This window comes from Sorex araneus, chromosome 1, assembly GCF_027595985.1.
Source record: "Sorex araneus isolate mSorAra2 chromosome 1, mSorAra2.pri, whole genome shotgun sequence".
Classification (NCBI taxonomy): Eukaryota; Metazoa; Chordata; class Mammalia; order Eulipotyphla; family Soricidae; genus Sorex; species Sorex araneus.
In genome coordinates, this window is record NC_073302.1 from 379,269,984 (window position 1) to 379,294,363 (window position 24,380).

Consider the following 24,380-nt stretch of genomic DNA (forward strand, 5'->3'; position numbering starts at 1 on the left):
TCATTTGGAAACCATATGACAAATGAGAGCAACTGGAATTGTTTTAGAATTGTCTTGCTTATATACTAGACAGATTAAGGTATTTTTATACTTAAAATATAAAATTATGTTTTTATGTGCATGAGTATGTATGTATATTTGCCTGTATACATCCTTTAATTTCTAAGCCTTCATTTCTGACTAAATAAAACTGCTGATTTGCTTTGTAAGCTCATGATAACTTGTGGGAAAAAAATCTCTCTTGCATTGGGTAAACCACAGGACAGACCTCAAAGTCTACTTTAAAATTATGTGAAGTTCTAGAAGGAAGCAATTCCTTCACATAAGTTTAACATAATTTTAATATAAAAATAATAACCTGACTTTCATCAAATTTTAATTGATATTAGATTTGTAAGCTTCCCAGTTCTTTTTCCTTTTTTAGTGCTGCTTGTCAGAATCTTATGCCATCAAAATCACATCATGACTCCTACCTTAACAAACTTGATTGAGGAAGCAAAAATTATTTTTAAACATTTCCCACTAGAATAATAACAACTTCTGTTTAGTTTTATTGTGCTAATTATCTTCATAGAACAAGAAATGAGAGGCTCTTTATTTTTACAAGTTCAGAATGACCTGATGTTACAACTTCATCAGCCAATTTTGAGAATCTTCATGCCTATTTTATACATGCAAAGAATTGATATGAACTGAAGTAGAACTGTGCCAGTTTTTCTCAAGTAATTAAGAGCACTCAAAAATCATATTCACAGTACAGAACACTGAGAAGAAAGAATATTTCTGTTTAACTTGTTCAGTTTTTACAACTGATTTAAATACATGAAAACCAAAGCAAAGGGGCTAAAGGGATAGAACAGGGGTTAAGGTACATACACTGCATGTGACTGATCCTGATTTTATAACCACAATGCAGTCTCTTGGGAGCCATAAGAAAAGAACTTATTATTAGATAAATTGAAATAAGAAAAATAGGAGAAGGTGGAGAGATAGTGCAGGGGGTAAGGTGTTTGCCTAATATGCTGTATGATCTGGGTTCAAGCCGTGGCACTGCTTATGGTCCCATTACCACCACCAGGAGTGGTTCTTGAGCACAGAGCCAGGAGTAAGTACTGAGTGGACAGCTGGATATGGCCCCAAAGAACAAAACAAAACAAAAAAGAAGTTAAAACAAACACTAATGGGAATGGCAGATACCAAAATGACAAAAGAGCATTGGTAGGGACAAGATCGAAGAGGAGGGGGCTAGAGTGATAGCAGATCGGGTAGAATGTTTGCCTTGCATGAGGCCGACCCAGGTTCCATTCCCAGCATCCCATATGGTCCCCCAGCACACCAGGAGTAATTGCTGTGTGCAGAGCCAGGAGTAACCGCTGTGCATGGCCGGGTGTGATCAAAAAAAGCAAAAAATAAGTAAATAAAAATAAATTTTAAAAAGAATGGAAGAGGAATCCTCTTTTGTGTTTGGTGGGAATATCATCTGGTTAAGAATCTATAGAAAATAGAAAGAAAACTTCTGTAAAAACTAAGAACAGAGTTCCCATTAGATCTAGTGACATCTGACAGCTTCCATATGGCCAACTTCTTGGCATCAATCCAAATAATCCAACACATTAATTTGTAAAGATATGCATACCTGTTTTACTATAACACTGTTTACAATAACCAAGTCTCAGAAACAGCCAAATGTCCAACAATAGATAAGTGGCTTAAAAAGTCCTTATAAATATACATAATAGAATACTACTGAGCAATAAGAAAAGATGAAGTCTTGCCTTTTGTTGCTCCATACAAGGAAATGAAGGATATCCTGATAAGTGAAACAAGTCAGAAGGAGAAAGACAAATGCTGGATGATCTCCCTTATACATTGAATATAAGGAAACAAGACAAGGGACGAATAAACAGTATCCAATAAAGACAAGATCTTAAATTCTGACCGTTAGACTAAGACTTCCGGGGCCAGAGAACATGGCTCAACAGTGCTCAATGCATGTCTTGCATGCATGAGGCCTGAGTTTGATCCTAAACACTGTGAAAAATAAAACAAAACTTAAAAATCAAAAATAAATTTAAAAACTGAGGTAGGTATAGGGAGTGGAAGGAATGAGTCCAATACAAGTAATGAAGAACTACTGACACTTTTGTGTTGAACAGGTCATGGAAACATTGTATCCCTAAAACATATAAACATATATGCTCTTATAAACCAATTTTAATTCAATAAATTATATATATAATTGTTTTTAAAATTATAATTAATAATACACTGATAGCCATGCCAAGGCCACTTCCTTATCTTTGTTGCCATCTTTGTTGCTTTATTCCCCTTTGTGAACCCTGCACCCCAGTTAACTCTAGCAATAGCACTAATTCCCTAGTATGTAAATGTCTGCTTTTCCTTGCTTTTACTTATTTCCCTTTTAAGTAAAATTCTCTATTCTCTTATTTTCCAGAACTCCTTATCAAACCGCCTACATTCAAAATTCACCTTGGTTCCTCCTACCTGAGGCATTTTTTTAAATTCCCCCCAAATGAATTGAATCACACTTTTAAATCTAACATCTTCTTAAGACCTCTTTAACATTCTGCCCAGGAATGCAGAATGTACTTTTATATTTTTCTTATTCCATCTACTGAATTATAGGATCCTTTTTTGAGTGTCAGGAACTATCTCTAACTCCTGTGATATTCTCATCAGCATTGTACATCGAGCTCAATACTAAATATTTTAAACAAGGTTCTCTTCTTTTGAATCTACCCTCCAAATTGTAAGGTCTTCAGTGCTATAACCAAGAAAAGTCACGTTTTTATTTCTCACAAAGATTTCAAATTGGTATTTCTAAATGATACTCATTTACAAAGTAGAATTTTATCCAGGTGAAAAAAATATTCATGTTTGGAATAAGAGTAAGCGAGTAAGCCTGATTATCTTTTTTTAATAGTTTTTTTTTATTGAATCACTGTGAGATAGACCCTTACAAAGTTGATCATGATTAGGTTTTAGTCATACAGTCTGCCAACACCCATCCACCAGTGTACATTTCCCAATATCAGTGTCCCCACTTTCCATCCCTAAGCCTGATTATCTTAATATGAATATGGTATATTTATAAGAGAATTTCTAAAATACACTATTCACATTTTATCATATCTTTAGTATTACAGAAATATTCTTGTGCCTCAAATGGGATCATCCCATAAATAATAAATAAATTACATATTAAATCTGCTAATTTTTCTACCATAAAATTATTCCCCAAACAACATGACAATGCTGCCAATGATTGATTACTCCAAGCATGCTTTGAAAATTGCCACATCATTATTATAATTAAGATTACGTTAGGGATTATCTGTGCAAATATCTTGCCAGACCCAAACTGCTGAGGTGGCTTTATTGTAGATTGGGGCAAGGAAATAGATGGTCTTTATGTCTGTAAACCTAACAATCCTCTTGCAGTTCCTTAGCATGTTATGCTGATGTTGTAGAAGTTTTTCTCTTATGTTTTTTTAAAAAGCCAGCCAGTCAATTCTAACATAAAAAAAATTATTTTAAGTCGCAGTTTAAACAGTGTGTATGTACTCATTAAGAAAACAGAGTTTTAAAAAAATGAGGTGTGTAAATCAGTAATTTTACCATTAAATATAAAGGTATGATTAGAAGGGTTGTGTAAAAATGTACATATATAATGTCTATAACAAGCATATATTAGAGAGACAGGATTGGATAAATCTAGAGCCTCGGGGAATGGCAATGAGACTGCTCATTTACTGTTCCCCATCCAATTAGTATGTTTTAAGATTGGTTCCTATTTAAATACTAACCTTCATTTCAGAGGCTGCCAGGGTCACCGAGCTATATGATGGGGGATAGGATATGAACTGTGACAGATGTTTTCACCTTGATGTAGCAGGGGACACTAATGAAATGCTATTTAATGCAGTTATTCTGATGTTGATACTCAACACTACATAAATGAGTCTAAATTTTAGTTAAATCTTCACATAACTCCCTCGCAGGTTTTTTTTTTTTTTTGCTGGATAGAAGCGTGTCTCTTTTTTATAGTTTGGTTATCAAGAGTATTAACATGTATATTAATGTACAAAGTTCCTGTACCCTACCACCACTAATGTGCCCCAAACCCTCCACCACTGTCCTTATGTAACGTCTAGTCCAGTCTTCATTGCCCCCCATCTTTACCCCCACTTACTTGGTATCCTTCATTTTCTAAATTTTATTTTATTGAATCACCATGTGGAAAGTTACAAAGTTCTCAGGCTTATGTTTCAGTTATACAATGCTTAAACACCTGTCTTTTTACCAGTGCCCATATTCCACCACCAAAAAAAAAAAAAACCAGTATACCTCCCACCCCCAGCCCCCCACTCCCACCTGCATAACTGATAAAATTCACTTCATTTTCTCTTTACCTTGATTACATTCCATATTTCAACACAGAACTCACTATTATTCTTGGAGTTTATCCCCCCAAAGTATGTCCCTATTGACAAGGAAACATTTGATAATTAGTTCTCCACTAATGAGAATGAAGAGATATAAGGTCGCACGGCCGCGGTAGAGGCCACGCAGTTTAAGATTTCTGTGTTTTAGTTATTAAGTACATGGAGATTTAAGTGGGAAATTTCATCATTTCCCTTCCTGGGGCAGCATAAAGCAAAAGTTTAATTCACAGTCTGGGGACATGGCTGCGAGCACTTGCTGGGTTCAGAAGTAATCTAACTGACTCTGGATCTTGGTTGTTCAGCAGCAAAGCGGCTGTGCAAACGCATGGCCACCCAGTTCAACTCTCAGCGGAGCGCGAGCCGGAGCCGGTATCAGCCCCAGCCCGAGACTGCCGGTATCCTCCATTTTGGACCCCAAGTCCCATAAAGTACAAAATGTGTTTTATCCTAAGAAAGATAATATTGGCTTGATGTTAGTCAGTATTTTATTATAGCTACTGCTTGATTTTCTGCATTACTAAGTAAAGGATTGTAATAAAAATTCTGGGAGATGGGCAGAGAAATAATACAGCAGGTAAGTTTCTTGATTTGTGCATGGCCAACCAGGGTTTAATCTCTGGTATGCCTTATGGCTCCCTGAGAACCACCAGAAGTGACTCCTAAGGGCAAATCTAGAGTAACCCCCAAGCATCACCAGGTTGGCACCCAAACAAAACAAAACAAAACAAAACAAAACAAAATGAAAAAAGATTTATAAGCTCTATGAATGTAAATATATATATAAAAAAGGATTAGATATATACCATCCAATATAAATGAAATGTTAATTAGTTCTTATGAAGATAGAGGGCTAGAGCAATAGTAGGGCATTCATCTTGCACGCTGCTGACTCTGGTTTGATTCCTCCACCCCTCTCGGAGAGCTTGGCATGCTACCGAGAGTATCTCGCCCGCACAGCAGAGCCTGGAAAGCTACCTGTGGCATATTCGCTATGCTAAAAACAGTAACAAGTCTCACAATGGAGACGTTACTGGTGCCCGCTTGAGCAAATCGATAAGCAATGGGATGGTCACAGTATCACAGAAGATAGAGGGCATCCATAAAGACCATGAGTGAGTGCCATACTCAATGCCAAGTGCTGAGGAGTTTGTCTTATCTTTTTAAAGAAGCTCTTTTAATGCTTCTTGCAAGATTCAAGTTTGAAGGCTATAAAATCCATAAATTGTTACCTATAGCTCCATATCCTCTCTTCAAGTCTGAATGATATTCTAGCTGAATAGAGTATTCATATTTTCCTCTTATCTTTTCCTTAACTCACATCACTATTAATAAAATTTACATTTATAGAATTTATCTATTTTATGTAAATCTTAAAATATATTAGCATAGACTTATTTATAATATATTTTTAATGTATGCACCTTTTAAAAATGTATGTTCTTTGAAAAATTACTTCAACAGTTTATCATTGATTTCAATTCCAGTTTTTTTTTTAATTTCCTCTATTAACTTGCATGTGCAGGTGTAACCTATAGTAAAGAGAACAAGTGTATGTGTGTGTGTGTGTGTGTGTGTGTGTGTGTGTGTGTTTGTGAGAGAGAGAGAGAGAGAGAGTTTTTGTTAGTTTTGTTAGTTTTGTTACTTAGTTTTTGTTAGTCGGGATTAGTTGGCTTCTACTTTACATTCCCATCCAATCTGGTATGCTCCTACTGGGATGTTAGTATTGTAGAATTTGAATATATCACTCCAGAAAACCCAGAATATTTAATTTTGAGGGGCACATGCCCCTTCCCTCTTTTCATTTCTTTGGCTGATCCAATAATAAGTTGACATAAAAAGACCAAGTTTATTCTGTGTACCTTCTTTTTTGTTTGTTTTTTGTTTTGTTTTGTTTTGTTTTGTTTTTGGTTTGGGGCCATACCCAACAGTGCTCAGAGATCACTCCTGGCAGACTCAGGGGAGCATATGAAGTTCTGGGTAGCAAGTGCCTTCTCCACAGAGGAATACAAGCTATGGACTCTGGTGATAACAAACATTGCCAGTTTATATGGCTTTTAGACAGAGAGGCACATAATCTGAAGACAGAAAAGTGAATTGTTGAAAGTTTTTATTTGACCAGCCATTTTAGTAAGCTAAGAACAGCTTGTTGACACAGTTTATTCCTATCTGACAAGAGAGGAAATGTCTGTCTCTGTGTAAAGAGGGTAACTTTCACTGAAGTTACCATTCCAGCTTTAAATCCCTGCCTTAGTTCTAAAAAGAATTACAATATCATTTATGCACTGACTGTCCCTTTAATTCTAGTCATTCATTTACCACTTCGGCACATTTCGAGGAAGCATGGTCTGGAAATTGACACCATGCTAAATGAAGTAATATTAATCTGCAGGGTTTTTTCCCCCCAGCATACTGTTACATGCTATATGCTAAATGAGTGGTAGGTATTATTGTTATTCTTGTTCATTTCTGAGTTACTGAATGGAAGCATTCCTTCTGACACCATTTCTAATTTGTTACCTTGTCCATTTGTGCAGGTGGTGTTCATTGTCCAAATAGCAGTGCTTTGCAAGAGGTTCGCAGTTGCAATGACCATCCCTGTACGGTGTACCACTGGCAGACTGGTCCGTGGGGCCAGTGCATTGAGGACACCTCAGTTTCATCCTTCAACTCAACCACAAGTTGGAATGGGAAAGCTTCTTGTTCTGTCGGCATGCAAACAAGGAAAGTCATCTGTGTGCGAGTCAACGTAGGCCAAGTGGGACCCAAAAAGTAAGAGCTTTAACTGAACAACAGAAAAGCTTTCATTCAAACATGCAAGAGATTTAATCTGGCTTCATAAAATGGAGTACTTTGATGTTTATCATGCCTGTCCCCAAGAGTAAGATGTTTTCAACATTAGTGATTGATAAAGTTGTAAGAACTTCAAGAACTTATAGCTGGAATCCATAAATTCTTTAAAACTCTTTCTATGAAGGACCCATTCTCAGTTTTATAGTAGCACTCACTGTTTATATTAAGCTATAAGGCCATGAGAGAAGTGCTTGCTCCGGGCTTGGCTGATCAATAATGACAGTACACAAAGTCCTAAGTGTAGGTCAGCCATGACCGTCTGTATACCCGTAGGCTCTGGGGGCTGCCAATCTAGTTTAATTGGGTAGTAGCCTTTTATGATCGGCCTTTTATTTCTACTAGAAAATGCTGTATCAAAAATACTGAGGCCAAACTAATTATATGTTTCAGTGGTGAAGAGAGTAAGCCATTTACTTCCGAGAGAAAACCTTGGGATAGAATGACTGTTACAATAAATAGAAAAAGCATCAGTTTCTCATTGAGGTTATGTTAGAAATAATGTAGTAACAAGGTGAACCGTTTTCTAGAGGGGAGTACCAAAACAGCAGACAAATGCTGTGTTAAGAGCGCTTTTTGAGAAATAGAAGTTAAAACAAGATATGGCATAACTGGGCTAATCAAGTGTTGGCAAAAATGAATAAATCAGTGCTAATAATATATTCCTGTAAGGAGATTAAATGAAAGAATTTTATCCTTTGAGTTTTAGACTGCATAAATCTTTTAAACTTTAAGTCACTTAGCCTTGTGAAATTAAAAAAATATAAAATCAGTCACCTTTGCATTACTAAAAAAAAAAAAAAAAAATCACCTCAAAATTTCCAAATACATGTCCAAGGGTTTGAGCATTATGTGTTATCTTAACCATCTACTTAACTAGTTATTCATTTTCCTTTCAAAGTTAATTTTTTAAAAATTATGAAATAGTAATGTAAGCATTCAACAAGTCTTGAAATTATTTTCTTTTTCACATTTGGGTTTCTTCTTAGTATTTCAAGGAAATAATATTGATGTTCCTGATAAATGGAAAACTACAAGCTACAAATAAGAGTTTCAGTGAATTATATTTATATTTACATAAATATATAAATATATATTTATATTTATCTGATATTTTCTACATACTTAATTTGCTTATGTATTTTGACATTAGGAAGCACATTAGAAAATGCATGCCAGAAGAGGATTGAATAAATTGAGAAACCATTTCACATACTTAATAGGTAGCCCCAAACCAACATTTTCAAAGAAATGATACATAGGTTGTGATGACTCTAACTCATGAAATTAATCCGTGTATAAAATGCAATAGTGCTAAAGGACTATTGTGCTAAAGTAGTGCTAAAGGACATCCTAAAGGACTATGGGACTTATTGGGACAAGCTAAATAGAAACATTTACTACAAGGGGTTATAACCTGTCTAGCCTTTGTAGCACAAGACTCGATGGTTTTATGTTGAGTTTCTAAGAGTATGTTCCCCCTGTTACTGTAATATAGTTCATTACCTATTAGATGTTGCTAATATTTTCCTCACTAAAGCAAACTATAAAACATTTTGCTAAATAATAAAGGGGGGTGGTGTAGCTAAGCCTTATTTGTGGAAAAAAATGCTGGATTGATGCCATTGAATCTTTCAGTAGATAGGATATCCTGAAGCCCCAAGTTAGATCAGCACAGTAATCCATTTAAAAATTTGCTTTGCCTTTGCAGCCTTTATTCAGTGACCTATATATTAGTATAGATTTGTTAAATCAGATGGATTTGCTTTGCTCTTAACGTTCTGAAAAATTAAATACTATAAATTCAAAAGTGAATAAATTTTTCTGTCCTCACACCTAAATTCAGTGGTTAATTTAACTGAATGCATTTCGATGCTAGGTTAAGTTAAGAGAATTCACTTCAGTACTAGGTACTTGAAATAAAATGCAAATAGAAACCTTGTTTTAAACTCCTCTTAATAAAACAGATTACTGTGCAATGGTAAAATCAATGTTATTGATCTTATCTATCCTCCAAGTAACAAACTTCAACTCTTATCACATCTGTTTAATTTGACCTTGAATAAGATTTGGGTAAAAATCGATTCCTTGATTTAAACCACAAATACAAAACACAAACAGTGCAAAGGAGAAAAGAAACATGTTGACTGAACCAATTGTGTCTCCAAAGGAAGTCTGAATTCATTTTATTGGATATAATCTAAGCTGTATAATTTATCTTCATGTGTTCATTTAACGGCTTTGTTGCTAGTAATTTTGCTCTCCACAGTCAGCCAAGTAACATGCTGCGGATATTTCTAAGTTAGGCTATCAGTGATAACTTGGGGAATTTCACTGATTTATTCAGAGCTAAAATTTGAAGAGCAAGAAATTGGTTAATTTAGAGTTGTTTAAGTTAGAAAATTGCCTCATTGAAAAGCAGTGCTCTTCAAAAATAATGCCTAATTAACAATTCTATAGTTCTAAAAGAATGAAATTATATGTGAATATAAACTTTACTATGTAAAACATCTTAGTTAAGGATGAAGATTAGGTCAGAATGATAGTACAATGGATAGGGAATTTGCCTTGCATGTGGCCCACCTTGGTTCAATTCTAGTATTCTTTAGGGTTACCTAATCCTTGCCAATAGTGATCCCTGAACACAGAGCCAGGAGTAAATCCTGAGCTCTGCTTGTCATGCCCCCCCAAACAAACAATCAAAAAAATTCAGGCTAGGTTTGTAATTTTTATCATTTATAATATCAACTCTAACACTGTGTTAGTTTTTCTTTGATCTTCAGTACAGTTCATGGTCCCAAAATATCTCTAGTAGTGACCCCCTAGAGCACTAAGCTTCTGAGTACCACAAGTATGGCCCAAAAACAGATTTTAAGAAGGCAAAGTATGGGATAATTAATTAATAGCTAAATTACATATAAATACTCATTTCAAAAAATTCATTAAGTGCTTATAAAGAATTTATGGAAAAGAGAGGAAATATCTTGATGCTCTAATTCATAGTCCAGTTCTAAAAAGCTAATTAATTTGTAAAAGACATTTTGTCTTTTGTTTTGTTTTATTTTGGGCCATACTTGGCTAAGCTCACGGTTTACTCCTGGCTTTGTACTTAGGCATCATTGCTGGCAGGGTCATGGGACTATATGTGGTACAAAGGATTAAACCCAGGTCAGGGCCTTACCCACTGTGCTCTGGCCCCTAAAAGGCATTTTATCTTGACCTGCACATGCACACACACACACACACACACACACACACAAATAGCTTTCCCCGTAGGATTATTTTTTAAAATCCCATTTTCATAAATTTTCCGTTATCCCACCAGCAATTATACTGATTCTTTGCTTAAATTTGTTGTTGCATTTTAGCTTACTTGTCAGAGACTTATATGATCTCAGTAGAGAATTTCTTAGGAATCTTAATGTTGTTATTTATTATTTGTCCTAGTATTTATCCTCTTTCAGTATGAGTATTCGTGGTTAACATTTGATACTTACACCAGTACAATCATATCATGAAAATGTAAAGAACAGAGACATTTGAGAGTCATATGTGCAAGGTGGATTTCTTATTTTTATTTGCTTATTTGTTTGGTTTGGGGGCCACATCCAGCAGATCTCAGGCTTACTCCTAGTTCTTTGCTCAATGAATCCTCCTAGGACTATAGGGGAAGCCAGATTTCAAACCCAGTTCAGTCACATACACGTAAGGGAAACGCCTTACCCACTGTACCATCTCTTCAGCCCCAAGATGGATTTTTTAAAATCTCATTTATCAGCTACTTAGAATTATCTTTTAAGAAGTGACAATATTCACCAGGAGGTCTGCCCCACAGCTTGGAAATTGGCTTCATACACTGGGGGAAAAGGCAGCTGAGATAGAGAAGGGGACACCAAATAGAGGATGTTGGGAGGACCCACTTGCGTTGAAAGCTGCATGCTGAAAGTAGACTATAGACCGAACATGATGGCCCCTCAATACCTCTATTGCAAACTACAACACCCAAAAGGAGAGAGAAGAAAAGGGAATGCCCTGCTGCAGAGGCAGGGTGGTGTGGTGGGGGTTGGGGTGGGGGTGGTGGGAGGGATACTGGGAACATTGGTGGAGGGGAATGGGCACTGGTGGAGGGATGTAAACGATCACTGTATGACTGAAATGCAAACATGAAAGTTCATAAATTTGTAACTGCATCTCACGGATATTCACTAATAAAATTTTTTTATTTATTTTTTTTTTTAAAAAACTTTTTTTTTTGCTTTTTTTTTTTTTGCTTTTTTTTTTTTTTTGGGTCACACCTGGCGATGCACAGGGGTTACTCCTGGCTCTGCACTCAGAAATTACCCCTGGCCGTGCTCAGGGGACCATATGGGATGCTGGGATTTGAACCCGGGTCGGCCGCGTGCAAGGCAAACGCCCTACCTGCTGTGCAATCTCTCCAGCCCCTAAAATTTTTTTTAAAAGAAGCAACAATATTATAAAATTAGATAGCTTAGGGTATTCTTATTATATAATATCTCTTATACCTAATATGTAATATATTTTGATGCATTAAAAATCATTATTGGTCAGAAATATAGCTCAGTAGAGGGCTCACCTATCTGTATGTGGTCCTGGGTTTGACCCTAAGCACCATGGCAAAACAGACAAATGAATTTGCTACATTTTATTTCAGTACAATAATTGATTTTTCTTTTAATTGATGATTAATGTTTATTCAATTCATATTCATTTTTTTTGTTTTAAACAATATTGTAACAAAAGGCTTTAAATCACATTGTATGTTATTCAGGATAAAATGGAAGATAAAAGAAAAAGAACTAAATGAAATCAAGAGAAAAACAAACTTCTTATTATAATACTTTATATATTTTAAAACTTTTATTTCTTATGTAGCACTGTAGCACTGTCGTCCTGTTGTCCATCGATTTGCTGGAGCAGGCACCAGCAACATCTCCATTGTGAGACTTGTTGTTACAGTTTTTGGCATGTCAATATGCCACGGTTAGCTTGCCAGCACTGCCATGCAGGCAGGATACTCTCAGTAACTTGCCGGGCTCTCCGAGAGGGACAGAAGAATTGAACCCAGGTTGACCACAAACGCCCTACTGACTGCTATTGCTCCAGTCCTTTATAAGAAATATATTTCTTATATATTATAAAATGGGCAGAGCAATAGCACAGTGTGTATGTCATTTCCCTTGCACTCGGCCAAATTGGGTTCGATTCCCCCACCCCTTCTGAAGAGCCCAACACTCTATCGAGAGTATCTCTCTCACATGGTAGAGCCTGGCAGAATACGTGGCATATTCGATATGCCAAAAAACAGTAACAAGTCTCACAATGGAGACGTTACTGGTGTTCGTGTGAGCAAATCGATGAACAATGGAAGGACAGTGCTACAGTGCTATATTATAAAATAGTTGTGAATTCTTTGTACATGTGCAGCGTAGAGTATATGCTGCATTATGAATTTGTGTTATAAGGTTTTGGTAAAAATGTTCACATAGGAATAGGAAATATATAATTATTAATAAGTCTGTGTTTTACAGAGATATAGAATTGAGTTCTGTATTTGTGAAACTGGATTTTCATTAACTTCTTATAAGTCATATAAGACAACGTATACTTAATGGAGAGATTATTCTATAATCATTGCATGCTTGAGCATGTCAAGAGTGATCCCTCAGTGCATAGCCAGGAGTAACTCCTGAGCATCACTGGGTGTAACCCAAAAAGGAAAGAAAGAAAGAAAGAAAGAAAGAAAGAAAGAAAGAAAGAAAGAAAGAAAGAAAGAAAGAAAGAAAGAAAGAGAGAGAGAGAGAGAGAGAGAGAGAGAGAGAGAGAGAGAGGGAGGGAGGGAGGGAGGGAGGGAGGGAGGGAGGGAGGGAGGGAGGGAGGGAGGGAGGGAGGAAGGAAGGAAGGAAGGAAGGAAGGAAGGAAGGAAGGAAGGAAGGAAGGAAGGAAGGAAGGAAGGAAGGAAGAGAGAAAGAGAGAGAGAAAGAAATGTTTAACTTAGTTTCAGTGGCCAATGGGGAAAAGATTTCTAGAGGGTAACCAATAAAAATTGATGACTACTTAGATATTTCTGCAATAAAAATTCTGAAACTTAAAAATACCTTGTTTTCTGGGCACTTATCGAGGTCTACAAATTTTCTCTGGTTTTTTCTAGATGTCCTGAGAGCCTCCGGCCTGAAACAGTGAGACCCTGTCTCCTTCCTTGTAGGAAAGACTGTGTTATGACTCCATTTAGTGACTGGACACCGTGCCCCTCTTCGTGTAAAGAAGGTAAAATCTATGCATTGTTCTAATAATTATTCACAGACAAAACACTCACCGGGACTGCAAGTCATTCTAATTGAGAATTCCCTGACTAGGAATCTTACCCAGAGCTGTATGATCTTGGTTTGGTAGTAACACTAGTTTTCTTCTAGGAAACAATACAACTTTAGTACCAAAACTATTTGGAGATGTGCCAAGCAAATTAATTTCAGATCAAAAGCAACTTAAAGCTAAATGGCACAAGGGCCAGAGAGTTCTGGAAGGGCAGCAGCTCACGTTTGGCATGTAGAGGCCTTGGGGTCGATACCTGGCAACACCTGGTCCAGCCCAACTCTTCTGGATCTCCTTGGAGATCCCAACACTGTGTGCCCAAGCAGCAGTGAGCCAATTGTTACCATATGTGGCTTCTAGACCACATGAGAACTACCTGGGATTCCCCAAAACAGAACAAAACAAAGCAACTGAATGATCAAGAGCAAAGTTCAAAGATTCTGGACTGCATTGTTTCAGCACTGTTTCTTTTATCACTAATTCTAAAAGAAAACATAACTCTTCTTTTATACTTCAAAATGAATTCTTTGTTCTTACCAATACCCACAGTTTTTAACTAGCTAATGCCATAGGACCAGATTTGCTATAAATTCTACTAAAACCCTAAGGACAAGAACAAAGGAAAGAGATAAATAGCCAAGTTGTAATGATGCCAACACTTAACATGCTGTGAAGCATTTACAAGATGAAAATATGTACCATTTGGTATTTGTTGTTGTTGATGTTGGCATTTGGGGGGGAGATGCCCTTTTTTATTTATAAAGACCCATTATTATGATGGCAGATTCTTTGCTAATTCATTCTTTAACCCCAGGATAGGATCCTTTCTCATTACTACTGGAAAAAGTACAAACATCCTCCAGGCGACTTACACAATAACAGCAAATTTTCTCTCAATGTCACAAGTGTTACAGCTTCATCACCCTCCTTTTTTTATTTTACTCTCCCAACAGTTTTTATAACTACTTTTATTTATGCTTCTTGACTTTTACTAGAGATTCAATTAATAATCTACTTTGATAGCTATCTTAAATTGCCAAAACTTATTTAAATTATTTCAGAATATTCTATTATACATTATATATTAATATGTATATTGCTATATGTTTTGATGGGTACTAAAATCATTTCAACAACAACAGATATGTGAGGTTATAAATTTAATAATAATTTGCTTTTGTGATATCTTACATATTTATATATACATTTTATATCAGTGAAGCATGTTCTTTTCTTATTCTGTTTTAATTATCCTTGAAATTTCAAGTAAAGTCAGCCACAAACTAAATAAAATATTTTTTATTTATAAGGACTTTAAAACATCTAAAGAGACTTTGAAGCAAAAGAAATTAAAATTGAGTTTAAAATTGTGAATAGCATTAAATTTATTAACAAAGCAATGCTATTTTGTTTATTTTTTGAGTCAGACTCATCAGTGTTCAGGACTTGTTCCTGGCTCTGCACTTAAAAATCAGTTCTGGAAGAGATCAGGAGACCATATGGGGTGTGGCTGGTAAAACCCAGGTTGGCTTCATGCAAGGAAAGCACCCTACCTACTGTCCTATCACTCCAGCTTTTCAAGGCAATGTTATTGTCTAATTTTCCATATTTTCTTGCCTCATTCTTTGATTTTATTCAGAGTTAATCATGTGCTTTCCAGCAATAGAATTATGACTTTCTTATAGATAATACTTATATGATAAGTATAATTCATCACTACATACAATTCATATGCTTACAAAATTTAGTTTTGGCTCACTTTTTTCACTTTTATATTTGGGGGTATTGTGTGGGATAAAGTAATTTACTAATAATTTCCTAAAATATGTAGATGTATTTATAATTGAATAGAATTTTTATTTTAAGTGGAACTTCTCAAACTGAAAAAATTTGAATGTGGATTTTTTTTGTATTGAGTAATATTTTAAAATAAAACTGACATGGTCAAAAATATTTTAAGGAAATAAAATTAAAACAAATAATTAAGTTGGCTCTAGGATAATAATTCATAAGAAAATGAATCAAGTAAATTATTTTCATGTTTAGATCTTCATTTGAAAACAATATGACATTAGGAGAGATGCTTAAGCTCATCAAGCTTTGCTTATAAAACCTATGAACTATTGCACAAATAAGCTAATACATGCTGAAGAGTTTATTCATTTGCAAACTGTGGTCCAACTTTTAGTGTGCTCTTTGTTGTCTGGTTTCTACTAAGTTTAAAATCTTATAGAAAGTGAGTGGAAATTTAAATATGGTCCCTATCTAGCCACTTTGGATGTTGAAAGCAGCCTCTCAGAAGTTTAATCAAGTATCACTGTGGGGAAAGTAGGTTTATATTAATGAAAACTTACTAATATAAATTTCTAGTTATTTACTTGAGATTTGCTTATAAGTTTATTGATAATTATTTTGAAGTTCAATGTGTCATTAAGCATCATACATATTAATTTAATTAGTAATTCCATTTTTAATGCTACAGAGATTTTTAAGTAACAACTATAATGTGCTAGGCATAATTTTCAGTAAATAATAAAATAAAGGGCATAGTAATAAGCAATGAAGGTAATGTTCTTGGTCTCTGTTAGCTTATATTCCATTGGTATAATACAGGCTAAGCATTGATGATTATTTTAATCTTTCAATGAGTGTGCAAGAGGGGTGGGGAAAGAAAGAGTTGAAAAGTAGGCAAGTTAACATGGTGTGACATTTAATTATTTCTTTAAAAATAAAAAGAAACAGACTCACTCAGGGGCTAGAGTGATAGTATAGCCCGTCAGAAATTTGCCTTACACCCATGCAACTCGTGTTTGATCCCTGCACCCCATATGGTGCCCACTCCCTATCAGGAGTACAGAGCCCCTGAGTACAAAGTCAGAAGTAAGCCTGTAACACTGCTGGGTATGACCCCAAAACCAACAATAGTAAAAAATAGTAATTGCCCAGTTTGGTTTTAGTATTCCTCTAGCCAAATGCTAGATGCTGGAATGCAGGAAAAATTAAGGTTAAATAATTGGTTTTGATTAGTAAGATTAGGGCATTTCTAGAAAAATATTAGAGGGATAAAAACAGGGATTCAAGGGTGTTTAAAAGGGTTTTAAATACATTTTTAGTCACTGTCATCCCATTGCTCATTGATTGGCTCAAGCGGGTACCAGTAACGTCTCCATTGTGAGATTTGTTGTTACTATTTTTAGCATATTGAATATGCCACGGGTAGCTTGCCAGGCTCTGCCATGTGGGCGAGATACTCTCGGTAGGTTGCCGGGCTCTCTGAGAGAGGGAGGAATCAAACCCGGTTTGGCCATGTGCAAGGCAAATGCCCTACCACTGTGCTATCTAGTAATAATGAATTAAATTGGCACAAGATGATGAAATTTGAAGGGAATGATCAGTAGTAAAAAGGTCATTAAAAAAGTAGATGAGCAGTCTTGAGTTTAAAATTTCTAGTAACATGAGAACTTAAAGTAGATGAACTGAAAGTTTAGTAGTAACCAGGAAGTAAGATGTTTAAAGATATAGCCTGTTACTCAAGGCAAAATTATCCCATGGTTCACAGAAGTTGTATTTGATGTAAGATATAGATAATAGTCATTGGAGATGAGGAACCACAATCCAAGGCATTCAGAGTTTTGGTGCCTGAGATGGAATAACCCATGTGGATGTCAAAGATACAAAAATGATGTCAGGGTTAGAAAGAGAAAGGATTATAGTAAGAGATACCCTAAAGTCATCAATGAAATGTTCTGGATTAATTCCATGAGGTTTATTGCTGATACTAAAATTGATGACAATAGAGTGAAAGGAATTGGAGATTTTTTAAGAGAAAGAAGAAAGTCTTAGAAGAAAATAGTGAGAGGAGTTGAGTCAACTTCTACTGGCAAAGACTGTAAAGGAAGCATCCCAAGAAAAAATTAAAATTAATAAAACTATGTGATTTCATGGATATAGTAGGGAAAAAGATTAGAAGAATGGTTTTTTTTTAATTTTATTTCATTGAATCACCATGTGGAAAATTACAATGTTTTCAGGCTTAAGTCTTAGTCATACAATGCTGAAACAACCATCCCTTCACCAGTGCCCATATCCCACCACCGAAGACAAAAAAAAAAAAAAAACCCACAGTACACCTCCCACCCCGCCCACCCCCCCACAACCCCCCCCCGCCTTGTAACTGATAAATTTCACTTTACTTTCTATTTACTTTAGTTACATTCAATATTTCAACACAAACCTCACCATTATTATTAGGAGCACCCCACTAGAGTCAGACCTGTTGTGAAGAGAAATGTATTTGTATTTCTGTACTTTAACAACTAAGTCCAGGGAGATTTCTGGATATTCGATCATTGCAAGCTTGTAAACCCCATCTGTGGTCGTCATAATATGGCGGCCCCCACGCCCTTCATCCCCGGGAAGGGACAGGCGAGAGAGAGAAATACCTTTCCCCTCCTGGGCGGGCATGGAGTCGCGGCTTAGTTCTCTGGCTGGAGACAATCTGCAAGGAGCTGCCCATGTTGAAGTTGGTTCAGCTGGGTCTGGATTCACGCTCGTGCAGCTGCGGAGGAGCCCTAGATAGGAGAATGTTTTAAAAAAGAGAAAATGAATCTGGTTAAGGTGATTATGGATAAGGGATGTGGTCATAGGGTCTAGCTTCTTGTGAGTAAGAAAGCATCTGAGATATAATCATTTAATTACGGATATACTATTACGGGTATACTCATGGGGAGGGAGGTAACTGCTATCATTTAAAATGCATGGTAGACTAACACCTAAGGACAGTAGATATAAGGGCCAAGAGGGTCACTCCACGGTTTGGAAGCCGGCCCCACGTGCTAAGGGAAAAGGCAGTTGGAATGGAGAGATCGTCCAGGATAGGGGATGTGTGCTGAAAGTAAACCGAGGACCAAACACGATGACCTCTTAGTTTCTGTATTGCAAATCACAATGCCCAAATCTAGAGAAAGAATAAGAAGCATCGTACCTGCCACAGAGGCAGGGAGTTGGGGGGTGGCGGGTGGTACACTGGGAACAACGGTGGTGGAAAATGTGCACTGGTGGAGGTGCTTGAGCATAGTTTGACTAAAACAGTCATGCAAGTTTATAACTGTATCTCACGGCGATCCAATAAAGCTTCTTTTAAAAAAGAAACATAAAAAAACAAAAATTAAAAAATAAATAAAATGCATGACAATATAGGAGACTCTTCCTTCTTGGAGATCCTGGAGTAGTTGCTGGGCAGGGAGTTAAAAAATATTGCTCCAGGATTTTTGGATCTGGCGTCTTTTGAGCAATCTCTCTCTCTCTCTCTCTCTCTCTCTCTCTCTGCCCTCTCCATCTCTCTCTTCATCTCTGTCTCCCTCTGTCTTTCTCTATCTCTCTCTCTCTGTCTCTGACTCTGTCCGTCTTCGTCCATCTCTTTCTCTGTCTCTCTGTTTCTCTCTCTGTCCTTCTGTATCTGTTCCTCTCTCTCTCTGTCCCTCTCTCTGTCCTTCTCTGTCTCTGTCTCTCTGTCTCTCTGTCTCTCCCTGTCTCTCTCTGTCTCTGTTTCTGTCTCTCTGTCTCTCCCTGTCTCTCTCTGTCTCTGTCTCTGTCTCTGTCTCTCTCTCTGTCTCTCTCTCCCTGTTTCTCTCTCTCTCATCTGTGAGCCAGGAGCAGGAAAGCAGGAAATAACAGCCGCTTGTTCTATTTGACCTTGCTATGAGGAGACCTCCTGGAACAAAAGGCTTTTGAAAAGCCTAAACCAAAGCACTCAGACTTATAAGAAATAACTGTAGTGTGTATTGATGAAATAAGCAAGTCTAGTGGGTGGAAGAAAGGGTGAACTTTGGACTACAGTGCCTGGAAGCTTTGCTGACCTGGAGAACCTCTTTCTGTTGCGCGCTGCTGAAACTGAAAATCATGGTTGTGAGTTGTTAGAGGAAACTGTCTTTTTGCATGACATGTGGTTAGCTTTCTCACTGTGTGGTATGAAATGAGAACAATCCAAGCATCATTAAAATTACACGGACATCTGCACAAAACTAAAAGTGCTAACCAAGTTGAATGTTCAAGGATAGATAACAGTAACAGAAAATTAATTTGGAGTTAAAGTGGCTCTTTTTAGCTTAATTAATCAGGTAAAGCCTCAATTTTACAGGAGTTTTAGTTTTTGAATATATGGAACTAACTTCCTTTTGAAAACCTCATATTAAAAAGGTGAAACTACATTATAGCACTGCATAAGAAGGAATGAGATAGCTCAGCATTCTGGGAAAAATACGAAGTTATTTAAAATACTAATCCTCTCTCTTGCAAGATTATATCTTGAAAAATTAATGCTGATACAGATCAGTACTGAGTAGAAAGTAGTTTAATCCTCAAACCAGTACTCCTAACAGTTTTTTTTTCATTTTTGAATAAATTTTTGCAAAGATATTTCAAAAGTAGGATACATTTATGCATAGAAATTATTTGTGACAAAAATCTTTTAAAAATCAATATTTTGATCAAATAATTATGGTTTTGAATACATAATTTTTCTATACCTATCCAAGAGTATTTAATGTAAACATTAGAGTTAAATCACTTTCCATTGCTCCATATTTCTGAGAAAAAAAAATAACTATTCTATTTTTTATTAATTCTCAGTGTGAAAATGTAGTGCCCATGTGTTTAATACTGTAAGAAAATGAATAAAAATAATAACTAATATTTAGTGGAGAAGTTAAATACATGGGTTTTTTTTAGCAATTATTCATGTAAGCATTAAACTGTGTCTGACTTGTTCTAAGTGCTAAACTACAAAGACAAAAATAAAAACTACATGTAAGCAATTCAATGTAGGTACTTATAGGAAATGAGGAAGGATATGAGATTCCAAATCTGACAGGTCGAGGTATTAGTGCAGGAACTTAATTTTTCATTTTAACATGTGACACAGTGGTCTCTGTATTCTGAAATGAAGTCTCTCTAGCCTGATTAAGTTCTACAGTGAAAATGTTGTTTTGCTTTTTTGCCATTTAGTTCATTTTGGTTTGGGAGCTACTTCTGGCACATTGCTTAGGGTCTCTCACATAGGTGTAATGTCGGGGATCAAACCTGGAGCTTCTGTATACTAGGCATGATTTCTAGCCTTTTGAGCTATCTTGCTAGCCCCTGAACAAGTAATTTCCAAGTTAAAATTTGAGAATAAACAATCTCCCAGGGAACAGACACATGCATGTCTGTATCATGACACTTACTGTGTCACCCTATAAGCCACCCCATTTGAATGTTTGGCTTTGAACTATTCTACTTCAGTCAGATAAGTATCTTGTGTCTTTGCAAGTTTAAGGCATTTGAACATTTTTTATAATAAGAATTGAATTTCCACTGTGGAATTCATTATTAATGCAAAGTGAGTTATCATAGTCACTTATATGGTAAAAGTTGAAGAGATTGTGACAAGAAGTCACAGATTGTAGGTTTATGTGAATTATGTGAGTTAAGTGAATTAAGTGGTGTTGTTGCTTTCAAGTCAGCAAACAAAATAGTATGACAACACTAACATTTGGTTTCTGCCTCAAAAATCTGAATACTTTGCCTTTGTACCAGGTTTACTTATGAGCTTCATTGAAACCAGGAGCTTTATAGCATTCATTCCCCTCTGTCATTCCTGGAACCTTGGTTTTAGTCCCATGTTTGTTTTCTACCTGCATGTTTAGAAACACTGGAGAGTGCCAACCAGGTATTGGTACATGCCTCTAAGAATTTAAGTTCTGTTGGAGAAAGAACTGTCCTGATCCTCTTTATTTTTATTTTTTATTTTTTGCTATTAAAAATCAACCAAGGGCTAGAGAGTTAGTATAGGTATAAAACTCTTGTCTTGCAAATGGCTGACCCTGTTTTAATTCCTGGCACTGCACATGGTCACTTGAGCACAGAGCCAGGAGTAAGCGCTGAGCACTGCCAAACATGGCCCAGTCCCCCCAAATTCAACCAATTAGACCAACTGCCTTCAATCTCCTAGTAATGAGCAAATATGTAGATTGTTCTATTGCTTTTTTAAAACATTCTTAAAGAGATTAAAGGCAGGTGAAAGAAAACAAAAGAAAAATAATGAAAGTGTAAAAGGAATGAAATCAGATAATAAATAGGCAGATTAGGGAAGAGAGAGCAAGAGCAAAGCTTTACTGAGAAAATTAAAGGGAAAGTGAGTGCCTGCAGTTGAAAAGGAAATTAAGATCTTGTTGAATGAAGGAGAAAAAGAGAAGCACTTTAACAGATTGTCAAGGGAAACAAATGTTTTCTTGACCTGAATTACTAGAAGAGTTATCATATGGGAATTAAAATATAAATATGAAGGATGGAAACTATACTAACAATTTTATTTAAGTTCTATCAGTACTTAGACTTTTCCTAGAAAATGATATTTAATATGTAAACATTTGAAGCTGACATTCAGCTCTAAGAATAGTCCTAATAAAAATTCCATGACAATATTTTAATATACTTTAATTTTCTGCTACCTACAACTTCCAGCCCCTAAATCCCTATTTCATTATCATCAGTATTCCAATTATTCACTAAAATAGTTAAGACAATCTTTAATAGTACAAGTTATCCCACAATGGTAATATTCCTTAAAAAGTCACTTGTGTACATTAGAATTTTTAATTGGTATGAGACTTATAGGATTATCTATTCTAGTAAATATAAAATTCAGCACAGCTTCCTAGCCAATTGTAAAAATTAGATTCCCAAACCAGCTCCCAAGGATTCTATTTTAGTAATGCTTAGAATAATATAAGTATTCTGGTTTTGTTTTCATTCTTTTAGAAATTTTCCTATGTAGTCAGACAGTCAGAAATGTCTAATCTGATAATTTTACACTCTAATATAGGAACTTTTCAGTGCATTGTTGGGACAGTACATAGACTATATAGGTACTGGCATAATTAGCATAATCTTTCATGATTGGAAAATTGTGAAAAATTAATTTTGCTCAAAAAAACCCAAATTTGAATGATATTAATTCAAATTTCATCTTTGATTACATTTTATTTTTTAATATTAATTTACATACTGCAGTTCATGAAACTGTTAATGGTAGGGTTTTATGCATAAATATTCCTGCACCAGATGCTTTATTAGAGTGTCTACACCCCTCCATAATACTTCTTGTTTCGGTCTGCTAACTCTTCCAAATTCCTATTCCTATAGTCTATATGGCAAATGCAAATCCTGGGGATAAGGGGAATGTATGTTCATCAGGAAAACACCGTTAAAAACTGAGCTGCCTTTTTCTCCAGCATGTGAGGCCAGCTTCCAAGCCTTGGAGCCAACCTCCAGGTACTTATCCCTACTATTCTTGGGTGCTAGTCTCCCATTGTTTTACTTTATATTCCACAGAAGAGTGCAATCTTTCTATGTCTGTCTCTCTTTTTGACTCATTTCACTTAGCATGATACTTTCCATGGTGATCCACTTAATGCAAAGGTCATGACTTCATCTTTTCTAACAACTGCATAGTATTCCACTGTGTAGACGTACCAAAGTTTCTTTAACCAGTCATCTGTTCTCAGGCACTCTGGTTTTCTCCAAATTCTGGCTATTGTAAGCAGTACTGCAATGAACATTCTCATGCAGATATCATTTCGACTATACTTTTTTGCCTCTCTGGAATATATTTCTAGGAGTAGTAATGCTGAGTCAAGTGGGAGCTCAATTTCTAATTTTTTGAGAAGCATCCATACTGTTTTCCAAAAGGGCTGAACCAGTCGGCATTCCCACCAGCAGTGTAGGAGAGTCCCTTTTTCCCCACATCCATGCCAACGGCGGTTGCTTTTGTTCTTTTGCATGTGTGCCAGTCTCTGTGGTGTGAGGTGGTATCTCAGTTGTTTTGATCTGCATCTCTCTGATTAGTGATGAAGAGCATTTTTTCATGTGACATTTTGCCATTCGTATTTCTTCCTTGAGAAAGTTTCTGTTTATTTCATCACTCCATTTTTTTAATGGGGTTTAATGTTTTCTTCTTGCAGATTCCAACCAGTGCCTTGTATATCCTTATGTCAACCCCTTATCAGATGGGTATTGTGTGAATATTCTTTCCCATTCTGTAGATTGTCTAGGGAAGGGAACACCAGGTAAAGTGTGGTTCAAGGATCCACTGGGCATGGGAGATGCGCGCTGAAAGTAGACTATAGATCAAACACGATGGCCACTCAATATCTCTGTTGCAAACCACAACACCCAAAAGGAGAGAAAGAACAAATGGGAATGCCCTGCCACAGAGGTGGGGTGGGGTGGGGGGGTAGGTGGAGGGTGGGAGGGATACTGAGATCATCGGTGGTGGAGAATGGGCACTGGTGGAGGGATGGGTACTCAATAATTGTACGATTGAAACACAAGCACAAAAGTTTGTAAGTCTGTAACTGTACCTCATGCTGATTCACTAATTAAAGTTTTTTTTAAAAAAACACCATGAAAAATCATTATTTGGGGAATTATTTTATAAATATAAGCATGCCATGTGGCTGTTCATCCTTAAAGTTGATATATTGGAAAATACTTTCCTCAAGTTAGAACATTTTACACACTATTTCTAATCACTATCACTATCATCTTGTTGATCATCAATTTACTCGAGCAGGCCCAGTAACATCTTCATTCATCCTAGCCCTGAGATTTTAGCAGCCTCTCTTTACTTGTCCTTCCCAATGGTGCCATATTAGGGGCTCTTTCAGGGTCAGGAGAATGAGACGCATCATTGTTACT

The 24,380-nt window shown here is 36.2% G+C and overlaps 1 protein-coding gene across 2 annotated transcripts in view; it reads left to right on the forward strand.

Annotated features, from left to right (window-relative positions):
• Nucleotides 1-24,380, forward strand: part of THSD7A (thrombospondin type 1 domain containing 7A) — a 465,946-nt gene that overhangs the window by 345,677 nt on the left and 95,889 nt on the right. For both annotated transcript variants that reach the window (XM_055121051.1, XM_055121083.1), the window contains exons 8-9: nucleotides 7,001-7,235; nucleotides 13,483-13,598. In XM_055121051.1, coding sequence (XP_054977026.1) covers nucleotides 7,001-7,235; nucleotides 13,483-13,598 — 351 coding nt within the window. The remainder of the gene's footprint in view (nucleotides 1-7,000; nucleotides 7,236-13,482; nucleotides 13,599-24,380) is intronic.